The 14857-nt window shown below is 40.9% G+C and overlaps 1 protein-coding gene and 1 long non-coding RNA gene across 2 annotated transcripts in view; both read right to left on the bottom strand.

Annotated features, from left to right (window-relative positions):
• Positions 1-8054: 8054 nt before the first annotated feature.
• On the bottom strand, positions 8055-8769 carry LOC106012946. The gene is made up of 2 exons (XR_001185200.2): positions 8591-8769; positions 8055-8531 (listed from the first exon to the last, which is right to left on the bottom strand). It is a non-coding gene; the product is annotated as an uncharacterized LOC106012946 (long non-coding RNA).
• Positions 8770-12858: 4089 nt separating this feature from the next.
• The window catches only part of LOC101850595 (ATP-binding cassette sub-family A member 3), a gene marked incomplete in the record, with an annotated part of 60726 nt that continues 58727 nt past the window's right edge, over positions 12859-14857 (bottom strand). Inside the window, 2 exon segments of the mRNA XM_035972104.1 lie at positions 12859-13452; positions 13958-14164. Of these exon segments, the coding sequence (XP_035827997.1) occupies positions 13381-13452; positions 13958-14164 (279 nt within the window).

The following is a 14857-nucleotide window of genomic DNA, read 5'->3' as shown; positions in this document are numbered from 1 at the left end:
CCAGTGCCAAAAGCAGCGGTACGGGACTGAACAGTCCCTGAGCGAGTACCGCTAGGGGACTACTTCCTTCGAAAAAAGCATGACATCTTGTGAATTCAGTTTTTGACGTCAAATTTTACTTTCTCCGAACTGAGTGGATAAAACTTTGTAATTCAGGGTAGCATAGTAAAGAAACTGATGCCTGAAGGCCAGCTAAGGATGCTATCATCTTCTTCAAATCTCCATAAAGACGACAGAGTGTTGAACTGTTCGATTTAAGCCAAGAAATCAAAACTTTATCCATTATCTACGTGATTCAGAGCGAACGTTTTGTGTAGGAAGTGTTGATTTCAACGTAGACCTAGAGAAATCAATACCAACACTTTGTCCACGCACTATTTCCGGTTAATGATTTCTTTCGTCTACTCTTAAACAAGGAGTCTCATAAGTCATACAAGTCGTACTTTTAATTTTTACTTCAATTCTTACGAGGTACCGAAAAGTATAGTAATATAATGGGTGTGACAAAACCTTTGCAACTCAGTCTCGCTCTCCCTCACTCTCCCTCCCCCCACCCCTAATGGTTTGTGTGTTACCATTTTTGCTTCAACAAGATGATACTTATTATTACTTTACTTTACTTTACTTTATTCGTCCTCTTGTATCTCTTGGGCGTCGAGGAGAGAAAGAGCTTTTTGTCTCTAGCAAGTTGAATGGCCTGGCTGGCTGAGATATTGTATGCTCTCAGGGTTGGTTCACACCCTGGATCCTCGTCTTTCTTGGTCTTCCTCTTGCATTGTACCCTGACACTTTTTTGTAGTAAGCTTTACAGGCAGGCTGGTGAGGTGCCATTCGTCTGAGATGTCCACCCACGTGATTGTTTGCCTTCACATGTAGTGGAGGACAGGTGTTGTTCCCATCATTTCCCTGATCTTGTTTCTGACAATATCCCGTCTGGTCTTGTTGACGGCTTTTCCTAGACATCTCATCTCGCAGGTGGTTATCTTACGTTCCAGACTTTTGGTCATGGTCCATGTCTGGCACTGGTCGGTCAACGTGGGGAGGAAGATAGAGTTAATGAGCTTGGCTTTGGTCTCAATGGGGATGTTGGGATGTTTGAGGAGTGGGGCAAGCTGGTAGCTGACGCTGTTGGCCTTTTGTACTCTCGTCTCAATTCCTCTGTTGAGACGTCCGTCTTCAAAAAAGATACTACCAAGATACTTGAACTCCTTGACTTGTTTCAGCGGATTTCTGTCGATACTGATGTTCAGGTTGTCAGGTGTTCTCCTGATTTTCATCCTCTCCGTTTTGCTTTAACGGATCTTCATGTTGCGCTTTTCACATTGTATATTCAGCCTGTCTGTGTGCTTTTTGAATTTGCTCTTCTTTCTCAAATGCAAGTCTTTGATCGTCCGCAAACAGCATCACATTCAGGTCTATCGGGTTGCGGTTTGCTTCTTTTGCAATTTTGTCCATGTATATCATAAACAGTAGCGGTGATAACACACACCATTGTCTCACTCAGGATGACATGTCGAACCAGTCAGTGAGTCCGTTTTGGGTGCGGACTGTGCTCATACTGTTGGTACAGTAGGCTCTGATGTTGTCCAACTGTTGTCCCCTAATGCTGTACTCTTCAAGTTTTTGCCTCAGTTTGTTTCTATCTACTCTATCAAATGCTTTTTCCTGGTTTACACATTTAAGATTCAGTTCTTTGTTGTTTGTAATTTTTCTTTCACCCAGTTGTCTAAGAGCGAAGATAGCGTCTGTACACCCTTTCTCTTGTAATGCCATCAATGCCTGCTGCTTTGTTCCTTGGGCTATTCTTCAGTGCTTGCTGTACCTACCTCTGATCTTAAGATGTTTGGTTCTTCTTTTTCTGAGTAACGTGGTTGAAATTGACTCTCTGTTTTTCCTTGGCTGTTTGGGTTAATTAGTTCCCTGAAATTCTCCTGCAATCTGTTTTTGATGCTGTCTTTCTCACTGAGTGGGTTTCCATCTTTGTCACTGACTACTGTTGTTGGGTGCTATGGTTCGTCTCGTAGTCTCATTGCTTTGGCACTTTTGTAGAACTCTCGTGGCGAGTGTTTGCGCAGTTCACTTATTAATATTTGTTATCAACGTGTCACAAAACCACCAACATCTGTTTATTTGAGGGCTGGAAAATTTACTCCTATTTTGTTTTCAACCTTAAAACTCTGTCATACTTCGACTTACTTGTTTTTCACTTATTTTTTAGATTTTTTTCTTTTGTGGGGGGGGGGGGGTTGTTTGCTGTTTGTTTTTGTTTCTGTTTGTTTGTCTGTTTGTTTGTTTGTTTGTGTGTCCGTCTGTCTGTCTGCCTGTTTCTTAGTGCATAACAGGAGGGGAAAATTTTATTCATGTGTGTAGTATTTGCTTATTGGATTTTTCTTTTTTAATGTAGATATTTTTACACCCCCCCCCCCCCCCAGGTACAATTTAAATATTCAAGAGGCAGGCTTCCGAACCTACTTGTTAGGGCAGACTCGAACAAAGCATACTTACTTACTTACATCCTCTCTCCCTATACCGTCAGGTACATAAGGCGGAGAGCAGTCGACACCACGCTTGCCTGACCCTGTCCACGTCCTCCAAATTTGAAAAATCCAGGCCCGCATCTCGTATTGGGTCTCTATAGCTTCCAGTTGGTCTTCCTCGTTTTCTTTTTCCAGGTGGTCTCCAATACCAGTCTGATAGGGTAATCTTGTTTTCAGCATTCTTAGAACATGCCCTACCTATCTCCGTCTTCTCCTTTATATGGTTGTTTTGATATCTTCGATTCCAGCTCTTTCCAACACTAGATTATTTGTAATAAATTCATTCAATTTTATTAGTAAACTTCTTAGTAAACATTTTGACTGGAAGCCTTTTAATTTTCTTCGAATCGTTTTGTTTGTTTTCCATGATCCTTTTTCACCAAAAGGAAAGCAAATGAACAGGCTTTAAGATGTTCACTATAACACCATAAGCCCAAAAATTGACGAGCGTCTGATCCACCATACCGCGACACATATAATGCTCCTAGGTACTTGAGTTTACGTATTTCTGCAAGGGGTCCTCCATAAAGCATACTAATTGTCAGAGGCCAAAAGAGTGAGGAGCTTTTTATAAGTAGCTATGAGCGAGATATTGACCTTCTTAAACAGAATATAACCTATCGTTATAATCCTAAAAAGAAGAAAAAATAAATGTGTACGAAAAATTTATAATAAATGAGGCATCGCGGTGAAATCAGGCACTCGTCAAAATGATGCAATCCAAGAAACTGGCATTTTTTTTTCTAAATTTCTTTTTTGGCTCAACACCTTTTATGTCGATTTAAAATCACATTTCCGTTTTGATTTTACTAAAAAAACATTGATTAAAGGCACAACAACTGTAAATGTTCGGTTTCCAAGGAATCTCATACTATGGAAATTACTAAATGTTGACGGCCATTTTTTCGCTAATTTTACCTCTGAAAGCAGGCGACACACACCTCCTTCATTAACAAATATCCCGACTTCTGTTCAAGGTAGATTGACATTTTTTGGACCAAAAGAAAGGCTAAAGAAGTGGCCTTAAAATGATATCAATAACCTTATATGCCCCAAAATTGACGAGTGCCCTATTCCACCACATATGAGGCTGTTTTCGTGTTGGAAAGGGTGTTTCGCTTGCGACCACCATCTTGGAACAAGGGCCATAATTCTGCAAAAACTGATATTTACTTTACTTTTATCCGCCGCTTTTACCCTTTTGGGTGTCGTGGGAAGAAAGGGACGTCTTTCTGCCACCTGCCGGAGAGCTTGGGTCAGGGGGGGTGCCGTGAGTTGTTAGTGTTTCCCTGACTCCATCTATCCAGGTCTTTCTCGATCGCCCTCTAGCCTTGTTGCCATCGAATGATTTTTAAAAAAATGTAGGCACGTTGTGCTGGATGGTGTGTTGGTAATCGCATGAGATGTCCGAAAAATTTAATTCTTTGGTGTTGGATGTGATGCATGACATCATTTGTGTCCTCCATTTCTCTGATTACTGAGTTTCTAATTTTGTCTCGCCTGGTCTTGTTTATTGTTTTTCTAAGGCATAGCATTTCACTTGTAATTCTTTGCTCTAATGTCTTGTTCGTGGTCCATGTTTGGCATTGATAGGTGAGTGTTAGGATGAATATAGTGTTGATCATTTTCAGTTTTGTTGTCATGGGGATGTTAGGACGTTTCAGTAGTGGAGTAAGCTGGTAACTAACATTATGGGCCTTTTGTGCTCGTGTTTCAATTTCTCTGTTCAGTCGCCCATCCTCTGTGAATATACTTCCGAGGTACAGTACTTAAATTCTTGGACCTGTCTGAGACTGATGTTGAAAGTGACTCTAGCAGAAGATAATAATAGTAATATGCCTTACCGAATGATTTTTGCAGAATCAAGCTTATTTCAGAAGAGAAAGCCATCTCTTTTATCGTGGCCATAGTCTATTGACAGTGTATTTTCTCTTACAGTCTACTTTGTTGATAATGGTGCCCTCGAAGAAACGTAAGAAAAGAAAACTTTTTTAAAAAAGAATCTTACAACTTTCCAGGTTTTTTTCCCTTTTTTTCCATGATAATTATGAACAAAACTATTTTTTTAAGTCCATTTTTTTCAAGTCCAAGACTTGTTATTCATATGGTAAGCCTTACACATAATGTAGATTTTGACAGGTAATCTCTCTGTCTCTCTGTCTCTCTGTCTCTCTGTCTGTCTCTCTCTCTCTCTCTCTCTCTCTCTCTCTCTCTCTCTCTCTCTCTCTCTCCACTCCCTTAGTCAAACAATCCCATGTTGTCTCTTTCTACCAGCTGTGCCTATGTGTTCCGTGGAAAGGCTGACACAGGCATGACTTTCGAGAAGACGGAGAACGAGGAGGAATTCAAGTTCCTCCCAGACTGGTTCATCAACTGGGACAAGTTCCTCCCAGACTGGTTCATCAACTGGGACAAGTTCCTCCCAGACTGGTTCATCAACTGGGACGCTTGGGACAAAGCAGTGTGAGCTGATTCCTCAGTGGCGAACTCACCCCCGTCTCTTTGAGCACGTCACGTAGTTATTGTTACGTCGCTAGGGAAGGGGGTGGGGCAGGCTTGGTGGCCGTCGGAGCTAAATCTGTGATCTGACATTCTTTATGGTTAATTTACTGTTTGACGGATTGCCACCTTAGACAAGAGCCTGCTTTTTTTCCATGGAACATAATTTCTCTATAATTTGCATGCCTAAGGACAATATAGCCTACTTTTCTATACATTCTGGTTTACCAGTATTTTTTGTAATTGATAACATATGGTCATTGTGAATGAAGGAGAAGGAAAGCCAGGCAGAGGAAAGGGGAGTGGGGGAGGAGCGGACTAGAGGATAACTGTTTTTCACACTGCTTGCATGTTACAGTGGGCCCCACTTGTAACAGTCACAGTTACTTTATAACAGGATTCTGCCTATAGCAGGTTTGAAATAACTGAGATATGACCAGTCATGTTCTCAACTAGAGAAAAGCCCACTAAGTTAATATATATAAATATGCCTAGTGTATAATTGTTGGTGGTTTTATTAATGTGCATAGTGGTGAACTGAGAGTTCTTCAGACTTTTGAGCAGTTTTCTTTGCTTGATGTTTTTATAATCAATTTCTGACTCCTCTTTTTTTTTCTTTTTTGTTGTTGCATGCATGTGGGCCTCAAACTTCTGAAGGTAGGAAGAATACTTGATGTTTTCTATAAAAATCAATTTCTTACCTGTACTTTTTAGATATTTTAAATTGATTTCTTATTTGCATGCATCAAACTTTTTATGGTACCGTGAGAAGACTGTTATCCAAAGGAATTGGGCCTGTGAGTGAGTAGTTTGCGATTTTTTATTACAGTTATTAAATTTTACTGCATCAGTTCAGTTTGTCTAAAATCAAACTATGACTATTTCGATGGATATAATAGCGTATGTCGTGTAGTAGTTAAGTACTTCACCATCACATACTGAAGACTTCAGTTCAGTTCCCACATAGGTAGAATTTTTATCAAGTTTCTCCATCTTTCTTCCAGGACATCATGTCCCTCTAAGCCTGTCCCTGTAGTTTTATGCACCCCGCATAATTTAAAAAAAATTGATCATTTTTTTAAAACCATAATTTCTGATTATTTTCCTTTATCATTCTTTATTCAAATTAACGGAATTCCATAATTTCACATTTTTGGGCTCAGTTTGCATAATTTCAGAATTATTTTTTTTTTGCATAAAACCGAGGAGTCAGCTCTAAGCCAAGGCTGGTCCTCACAGGCATATTGGAGCAACCCACCTCTTAAATAATGTAGATTATGTGAAAGGGGGATCAAATATCTACACTGCCGTTACATTAATGATCACAATTGAACGATAGGTCCTGGTAGCGATAACTCGGGTTATAATATTAAACTAATAATAATATATCGTTACATTAATGATTACAATTGGTCACTTTTAAGCACAAGGGGGCTATCCCGAAAAATGATGTTTTGAGAAAATCGAAGTTAAAGTTTTTGCCTCTTCTTCAGTTTCATTAAAAGACAAGGAGAGTTTTCTGGCCCAGACCCAGACAGCCGAACCAATTGTAATCATTGTCTCCTCGTTAAAATTCACTCTATAACATTACTGGGCGGAACAAAGGATCACCGGTCCAGGGTCCTGGCCAAGTAAGGTAACTCGGGGAAGTAGGTGACGAAGAGAACACAAAACAGAACCATGGGTGGCTTAAAACGCAAAAGAAATAATTATGCTAGCAATTGATGTACAAACAGTAATAAGGGACAGGTTGGATGATGAATGTAACTAATGAAACTATGTAAAATAATATGTATTAGTACTGCAGACGTGTCCTTCCTTTGTAAGTAACAGAGAGGCCAATTGGCAATTAGAAGCCATCTTTTTAGCTCTCTGGGCAAAAGCTGAATTCGCCTGGAGGCTGACGTCACTGCCGCGAGGGCGCTGTTCGCCTTGCACCTTGTGGCCTCGCGCAGATAGGTTTCACGTTGTAATGGGTGATTTAACATACGAGCCGGCGTGATAAACAAAAGATGAAGGAACAAGTCTTTGTAGTGCGACAACATACCAAAGAACCACTATTGTCTCTCAGAGCGCCTTCAAATCGGCCGAATTTATTTTAATGTTGATTAGATATTAATGTGTATTTGTTTAAAATTAAATAACAATTATCGTCAGCAATCAATCTCTTGTCCACTATACAGCCGATAAAAACTGACCGGCGCCACCGGTCTTGCCCAGTGAATGAAATGCGCCTGGCCCAACATACATAGAGAAAAACGAGCCTAGGATGAGACATTGTATTAGGATAGTTAATAAATCTTTGGTAGGAAAGAAGGAGCAAATCACGCTAGAGCATCTGTAAATCACTCAATATCTGTCTTCACCTTGTCTATCTTTTCAAAAAAGAAAGGAAAAGTCCCCGCTACGATTATATTTTTATCTTTAACTTAAGGTACAATTCAGATAATCTTCAGGATGTAAGCTTCTTACGCTGAGAGGGATACAACATCTTTGCAGACCGACCCGGGCTGAGAGGGAAACAACATCCCAGCAGACAGACCCGGGCTTAGAGGGAGAAAACATATTTGCACACAGACCCGGGCTGAGAGGGATACAACATCCCAGCAGACAGACCCGGGCTGAGAGGGATACAGTACCCCAGCAGACAGACAGAGATTTTCAAAACAAATTTCTCCCCACACGAGATTCAAACTCAGGTGTTCTGAATGTGACAGCGAAGTGTCTAACCACGACGACCACCGACATCGATTACAGCTTCTCTTGCAACACTAGAAGGTTATCTATTAGGTCGGACTTCTGAATGTAACGTCCAGTCCATCTCCGATACGACCAAGACGAATGGGGACAGTTCATATAGGCCACCAGTGCCTTTCTCAAGGACGAAATGTCTGCCAGGTTGAACCTCGCTCCCACGAACTGGCAATCTTACGTTTACAAGTCTGTCAGCCTAAACCATTCCAGCAACAAAGCCACAAAGCTGTAGGCAAAAAAGAAATGCAAATCCGAAATCGACAATAGGGTTATTATGAGGAATATTTATTAGCAGCTGCAAACAAAGATATCAAAACAATGTAAAGAAAGCCACTGGCAATATAAAATTATGTTATAATAATAATAATAATAGTAATATTAAATGCCCATATGCGTACACAAATCTGTAAAGACAAAATTGATTGATTAAAATGGGCACAACATACAGCTAAGGCTGTATCGTTTCACATTACCCCTAGAAGAATGTGTATATCCAGTCACAATAAGTACAAAATATATAGGTCCTATATATAGATACAGACAAACCTCGTCACGCCGCCTGCCTTGGGCCGAGTCTGGAGTTGGCGGTACAGCGGGGCTGGCGGTCTAAAGGGAGAGCACCAATATAAAAGCATCCCTTGTGCCCAACAACCTTTCACTCGTCGGTTTGATGATACCTGGCCATGCCAGATATTGATACCTCGCCAGATATTGATACCTCGCCACGCCAGATATTGATACCTCACCAGATATTGACACCTCGTCAAGCCAGATATTGATACCTCGCCAGATATTGATACCTCGCCACGCCAGATACTGAGCCGGGAAGCTGAGGTGGCTCAGTTTCTTAATCAACTTATCGTGGTGACTTGAACATTTCATTCAATTTTTTTATATTGACCAAAAGCAAAAAATAATTGGTCGTTTTTAATGACAAGCGGGCTAACCCAGATATCGGGGGTGTCCAGAAATCTTGACCTACACCAAAAGTGGGCATTGCCTTACCAATATGAGAAGTTTGGTTTCACTGGTGTGTATATTTGTTTGGTTATTGAGAAAACTCTCCTTGGCTTTAAAGAAACTGAACAAGGGTCAAAATCTTTACCTTCGACTTTCTCAAAACAGCGTTTTTCTGGATACCCCCCCCCCCCCTCCCAACTTTGTGCTTAAAAGCGACCAGTTGCAAACCAGGAGCAAAACGACGACAGGAGCAAGAAATAGGTCTAGGTCAAAGAGACGTTTGTTGGAATGAAGTGATCACGTACGTGGGCGCCGGGTGGCATGTGTCGTGAGTACCTCTGATGGTTCATTCGCTGGCGGTACAGCGGGCACATTTACAGTAGTTTAACCCTTCCACCCCCAGCCATTTTTGTGCACTTCCTAATCTCAGTCCCAGCCAATACAGCTGTGTTTCAGAAAAAAGTACCTTGAATTTAAAAAAAGTGAAACAGTATCTTTGTATTGAGGTTTAGATAATAACATATAGCGGTAAATATTATGAAAATTAAAGTTTAATTAGGTTTGCTAATTTTGAAAAATGCGCAAATTCAGTACCCCCGCCGTCCCAAGACTGCATATTCTGTGTCGTTAGCGACTGTCTGTCCATTTGATCCTCAGGCACTTGTTGATGACAACCTGGATCCCCTAACACTTGTTCATGACAACCTGGATCCCCCAACACTTGTTGATGACAACGTGGATCCCCCAACACTTGTTGATGACAACCTGGATCCCCTAACACTTGTTGATGACAACCTGGATCCCCCAACACTTGTTGATGACAACGTGGATCCCCCAACACTTGTTGATGACAACCTGGATCCCCTAACACTTGTTCATGACAACCTGGATCCCCCAACACTTGTTGATGACAACCTGGATCCCCCAACACTTGTTCATGACAACCTGGATCCCCCAACACTTGTTGATGACAACCTGGATCCCCTAACACTTGTTCATGACAACCTGGATCCCCCAACACTTGTTGATGACAACCTGGATCCTCCAGAACTTTGTACAGAGTGTTTTTGAAGATTCCCAGCCAGCTGCACCACCAAACAATCCAAAGGGGACGTGCAAGTCAAAGAGTTTCTGTTCACATCTGTGGACATGCTTCCCAAAAGCTGAGGAAAACTTTTTCGTGATCCCTAATTCGGTAATCTGTCGGGGCTTCATTGGTTTTACGAAACAGCCTGCACTGGTCAGAAACAATCTGCCTTGTATGTCAGACTACTCAGATATGTGCTAGATGGAAAAAACATGTAGATCTATGGGCCAAATAAGATCAATGTGAATTGTGAGTGAGTTTTGAGTCTGACAACATCATCCAGGTCAAGCAGGAATCTCACATGCGAGAAAAGAAAAGGACAAAGAGCGGGTACGACATGGATAAAACTTTTGCTCTTGGCCAAGAAGACCTTGTGATGATTTGCATGAAACTTCAGGGTGTACGTTTGTCATTTTCTATCAATTCCAACAGCTCTTGTTTCTTAAGCATGCACAGAATCTTCAATGTGACCTCGCATGATGTCATCTATTACTTATGACACAAGGCACAATGTGGTTTAATTGCAAATGAATTCACACGTTGTTTGATGGACTTTCAACGTGCACACATGCATAGAAGGTTGTAATAATATTTACAGTCACGGATGTGTGCGTGTGTGTTTGTGCACGTGTGCGTGTGTGCATCAGCACAAAATTGCATCTATTTCTAATGCCATGAGAGCTTTTTCCACTAAAGCAAACATCGAAATTAAACACAAAATCTCCTTAGAGGCCACACTCATCTGGACGTGGGCAGTGCAGCGTCACTGAGCGGTGGCTTAGAAGAAAACACACACAAATATACAGCCCACTAGATTGTGTTGACATTTTCAGAACTGCAATAATTATACCCAGGCGAGACTCTACAAAGTGAAATTTGTGTATCACATTTTTGTCCTAATTTTGCCAAAATTGAAGTCCACAAACGGTCAAATCAGGTAACAAAAAACTCCACTGTTAATGCAATATGGAGCCTCTGATATACATAATGAGAAATTCTTTACAAACTGAACTTTGACGATGACTGGGAGGGTCTTCTAAAGTCCAGAAACAAAGAAAACGTAACAAACAGTTCCCCACCACTGCATCAATTTCTTTTACAGATGGCAATGAATACATTTTAGGACTTGATAGACAAAAATATGAAGATAGTGAGAGATGATCATTCACGACGTATAGAAGTTTGATGCAAATCAAATTTCCAAGCCATCCACCCCCACTCTAAACACGCCACGGAAAAAAGGTCATAGACATACACTCATAATTTGGAGAATGAAAGATAGAATGAGAGATAGAGCGAAAAAAGGTGTATGATTTCATAAATTTCATACAATATCCCACTCTTGTAAATAACATATGTTTATTGTGGTTAAAATAAAGAATAGCCATCTGTTTCACTCACACTTTAATTTCATACTCTGTTTTTAAATTGGGCTTTTATAATATTTTTATATAACAGTATTGCATGTTTTTATGATTTTTTTAATGTGCATTGGCAAAACATGGCGGTAAGCGGGTGGTGTTGGTGGCGTTTGTGGATGTGTGTGTGGGGTGGGGTGGGGGGGGGGGGGTTATAACGAGGTTTGAACATTTAGAGAAAAATCATTCAATCAAAAAAGAATAATAACATAAAAATTAATGAAGAAATAAAAGGTTTAAAAATATATGCAGCGATTTGAACACTGGCAAGAAAGAATAATACATTATAATGTATGTATTAAAACTTTACTTGCTCCAACCAAATGTGAAGCAATTTCATCTGATGGTAAGAGAAAAATGCCTTACTGAAACTACTAAAGCATGGAACAGCAGCTTTGTGCTTATACTAGCACGATTTTTTTTTCTGCGTTGTTCTCATTCCATTTTTTGAGAACTTTTTAAATTCTTGATATGAGCCACTCAACATTATGTGTTCCTATCCAGGAGTGCCCTTTTCACATTTTGCGAATAACTTAAAATATCACATATTTTCTTTTTAAATTGTGAAAGTAGCCAATTTGAAATTCAAATTACACACAGTAAAAATATGGAGTAGAGTATGCTTTAAAAATGCAACATTTGCAGTCTTAATTAAGGCAAGTGTTATTTACATAAGCACACAATGTTTTACTTTTAAGAAAAAAAGCTTCCATTAGCCCATTAATTTCAAATTACTTTAAGTAACTTTTTATTACTGTAAGTAACTTCCTCAGACACAAACACATCCTTTCTCAAGAACACAGTTCCCATCTAAGAGCCGAACTCTCTCCACTTCAACTAACTTGATATACTACCAGGGAGCTTAAAACAACTGTAACCTCCTTGCCCCAATCACAACGCCAATGTTCCCCGGTGATCAGAGCAACTCAACCAACGACAGACCACGGCACTGCAGGTTGCAAGAACACACAGATAGCTTGAACAAAGAGACAGAGAGTTCCAGAAGAAAGTCTGCCGCCTCTCCGACCCACTTAACACCACCATCAACGGGACACAACTCCAACAAGTTGAGGAATCTAAATACCCGGGGAATATATTAACACATAATGGAAGACTGGAAATAAAAATTGAAATTAGGACACAGAAACCTATCAATTGTCACCACCACTCACTCATAAATATCTATCAGTGGAAGTAAAAAAAACAATTTATTAACAGCATATTCCTTCCCACAATGACTTACCAATGCCAGACATGGCAGCTAAACATGACACAAAAAAGGGAAAATCTTTGTCTGTGAGATGAAATATCTGAAAATATTCAATAGATTTACTTAGAAAGACGGCATACATTAGAAGCGAAACTGTCAGAAAATTTAGTGGGATTAAACCAGCAATGAAACACACAGAAAGCCAAAGAATCAAGGCTTCTTCTCCTGATGAGAATGTGACCCAATCAACCAGCCTCTAACTCAAAACAGTCAAGATATAGAAAGGCAGGGGCAGAACACTCAAGGCTTGGCTGGATGACGTTAAAGAGGTCATCCAATGAACAACAACAAATTCCACCCACTCAGCCTTTGACCGAAAACTGTAATACTCCCCTCCTCCACTTCCCACCTTGGTGTCATCTTAATGTCTGTCCATTTGCCTATCTTTTGATGGTCAAAATATCCTTTTATCTAGAATATAAGTCAAGATATTGGTGATTGAAGGAGGGGCGGGTCGCCTGGTTTCAGAGGTAAAATTAGAGACAAAATGGTCCCCAAAGATGAGTTTTAACTTGGGAGTCCCTGGAAAAAAAATGTACATCTTCTATGCCTTAAATCAACTTAAAAAAAAAATAATCCACACAGAAATATGTTAATATGTTCTTTAAAGGCATGAACGGTGATGAGCCTAACATACAAACATTTGATACAAATTCTCAAATCTGCATAAAAATGCGTTTCTTGACTTTTAATATTTTGACGAGCGCCTGATTTCACTACGTTGCCTCACATATTATGACCCCTTTCCATTTCTAGTTTACCTTAACAAAAATGTTCCTTCGACAAGTACTTATTTCCCTCATCATGAGATATCCACCGTCCGCGACTCCCACAGTGACCACACAGGCCACGGGTTCAGCAGCAACGACAACAACGCTTTTTCTCCTCCTGCCTCACCCTCTGGAAGCGCGCGAAACTCAGGAACACCTGAGGACAGCGAAAGAGACATTTGTACACGTGTATAGCTAGAGTACACACACGACACACACGCATACACACACACACACACACATACATACACACATACAGGACACACGCACATACAGGACACACGCACATACACACACACACATACACATACACACACATACACACACATACACACACATACACACACATACACACACATACACACACATACACACGTACAGGACACATACACATACACACTCACGACACACACACATACACACAAATGCACACACATACACACATACAGGACACACTCACATACACACGCACAAACACACACATACACATACACACACATACACACACACATACACACACACACAAACTGACAAAGAAACAGGCAGAGACAGACACACACACACAGACACAACACAAACAAACAAAGAAACAGACACACAGACAGACACACAGACAGGCAGACACACAGACAGACAGACTCACAAGGAGACACAGAACTGACCTGTTCCAGCGTTGTCTGATGCACGGAGTAGTCACGCACGTGCATCGTCTTCTTGCTCGACTCCATGAGGGAGAAAATCTGGGCCAGACTCACGGACATGTCGGGTACCTGGATGTGTATGTAGCCTTGGTGGTAGTCAAATACCTGGGAGAGAGAGAGTGTGGGAGGGAGATAGAGAGAGAGAGTGAGTGAGAGAGATACAGTGTGTGTGTGTGTGTGTGTGTGTGTGTGTGTGTGTGTGTGTGTGTGTGTGTGTGTGTGTGTGTGTGTGTGTGTGGATGTGTACGTAGTCTTGGTGGTAGTCAAATACCTAGGAGAGAGAGAGAGAGAGTGTGGGAGGGAGATAGAAAGAGAGAGTGAGTGAGAGAGAGATAGTGTGTGTTTATGTGTGTGTGTGTTTGTGTGTTTGTGTGTTTATGTGTACGTAGCCTTGGTGGTAGTCAAATACCTGGGAGAGAGAGAGTGTGGGAGGGAGATAGAGAGAGAGAGTGAGTGAGAGGGATACAGTGTGTGTGTGTGTGTGTGTGTGTATGTGTGTGTGTGTATGTGTGTGTGTGTATGTGTGTATGTGTGTGTGTGTGGATGTGTACGTAGCCTTGGTGGTAGTCAAATACCTGGGAGACAGAGAGTGTAGGAAAGAGATAGATAGAGAGAGAGAGAGAGAGAGAGAGAGAGAGGGAGAGAGAGAGTGTGAGAGAGAGACAGTGTGTGTTTGTGTGTGTGTGTGTGTGTGTGTATGTGTGTATGTGTGTGTGTGTGTGTGTGTGTGTGTGTGTGGATGAGTACGTAGCCTTGATGGTAGTCAAATACCTGATGGGAGAGAGAGAGTGTGTGAGAGGGATAGAGAGAGGGATAAAGAGCGTATGTGTGTGTGAGAGATAGAGAGAGGGATAGAGAGAG

Source organism: Aplysia californica, unplaced genomic scaffold (assembly GCF_000002075.1).
Source record: "Aplysia californica isolate F4 #8 unplaced genomic scaffold, AplCal3.0 scaffold00578, whole genome shotgun sequence".
Taxonomy (NCBI): domain Eukaryota; kingdom Metazoa; phylum Mollusca; class Gastropoda; order Aplysiida; family Aplysiidae; genus Aplysia; species Aplysia californica.
Note: the sequence above shows the minus strand (reverse complement) of the source record. Positions and strands in the feature narration are given on the sequence as shown.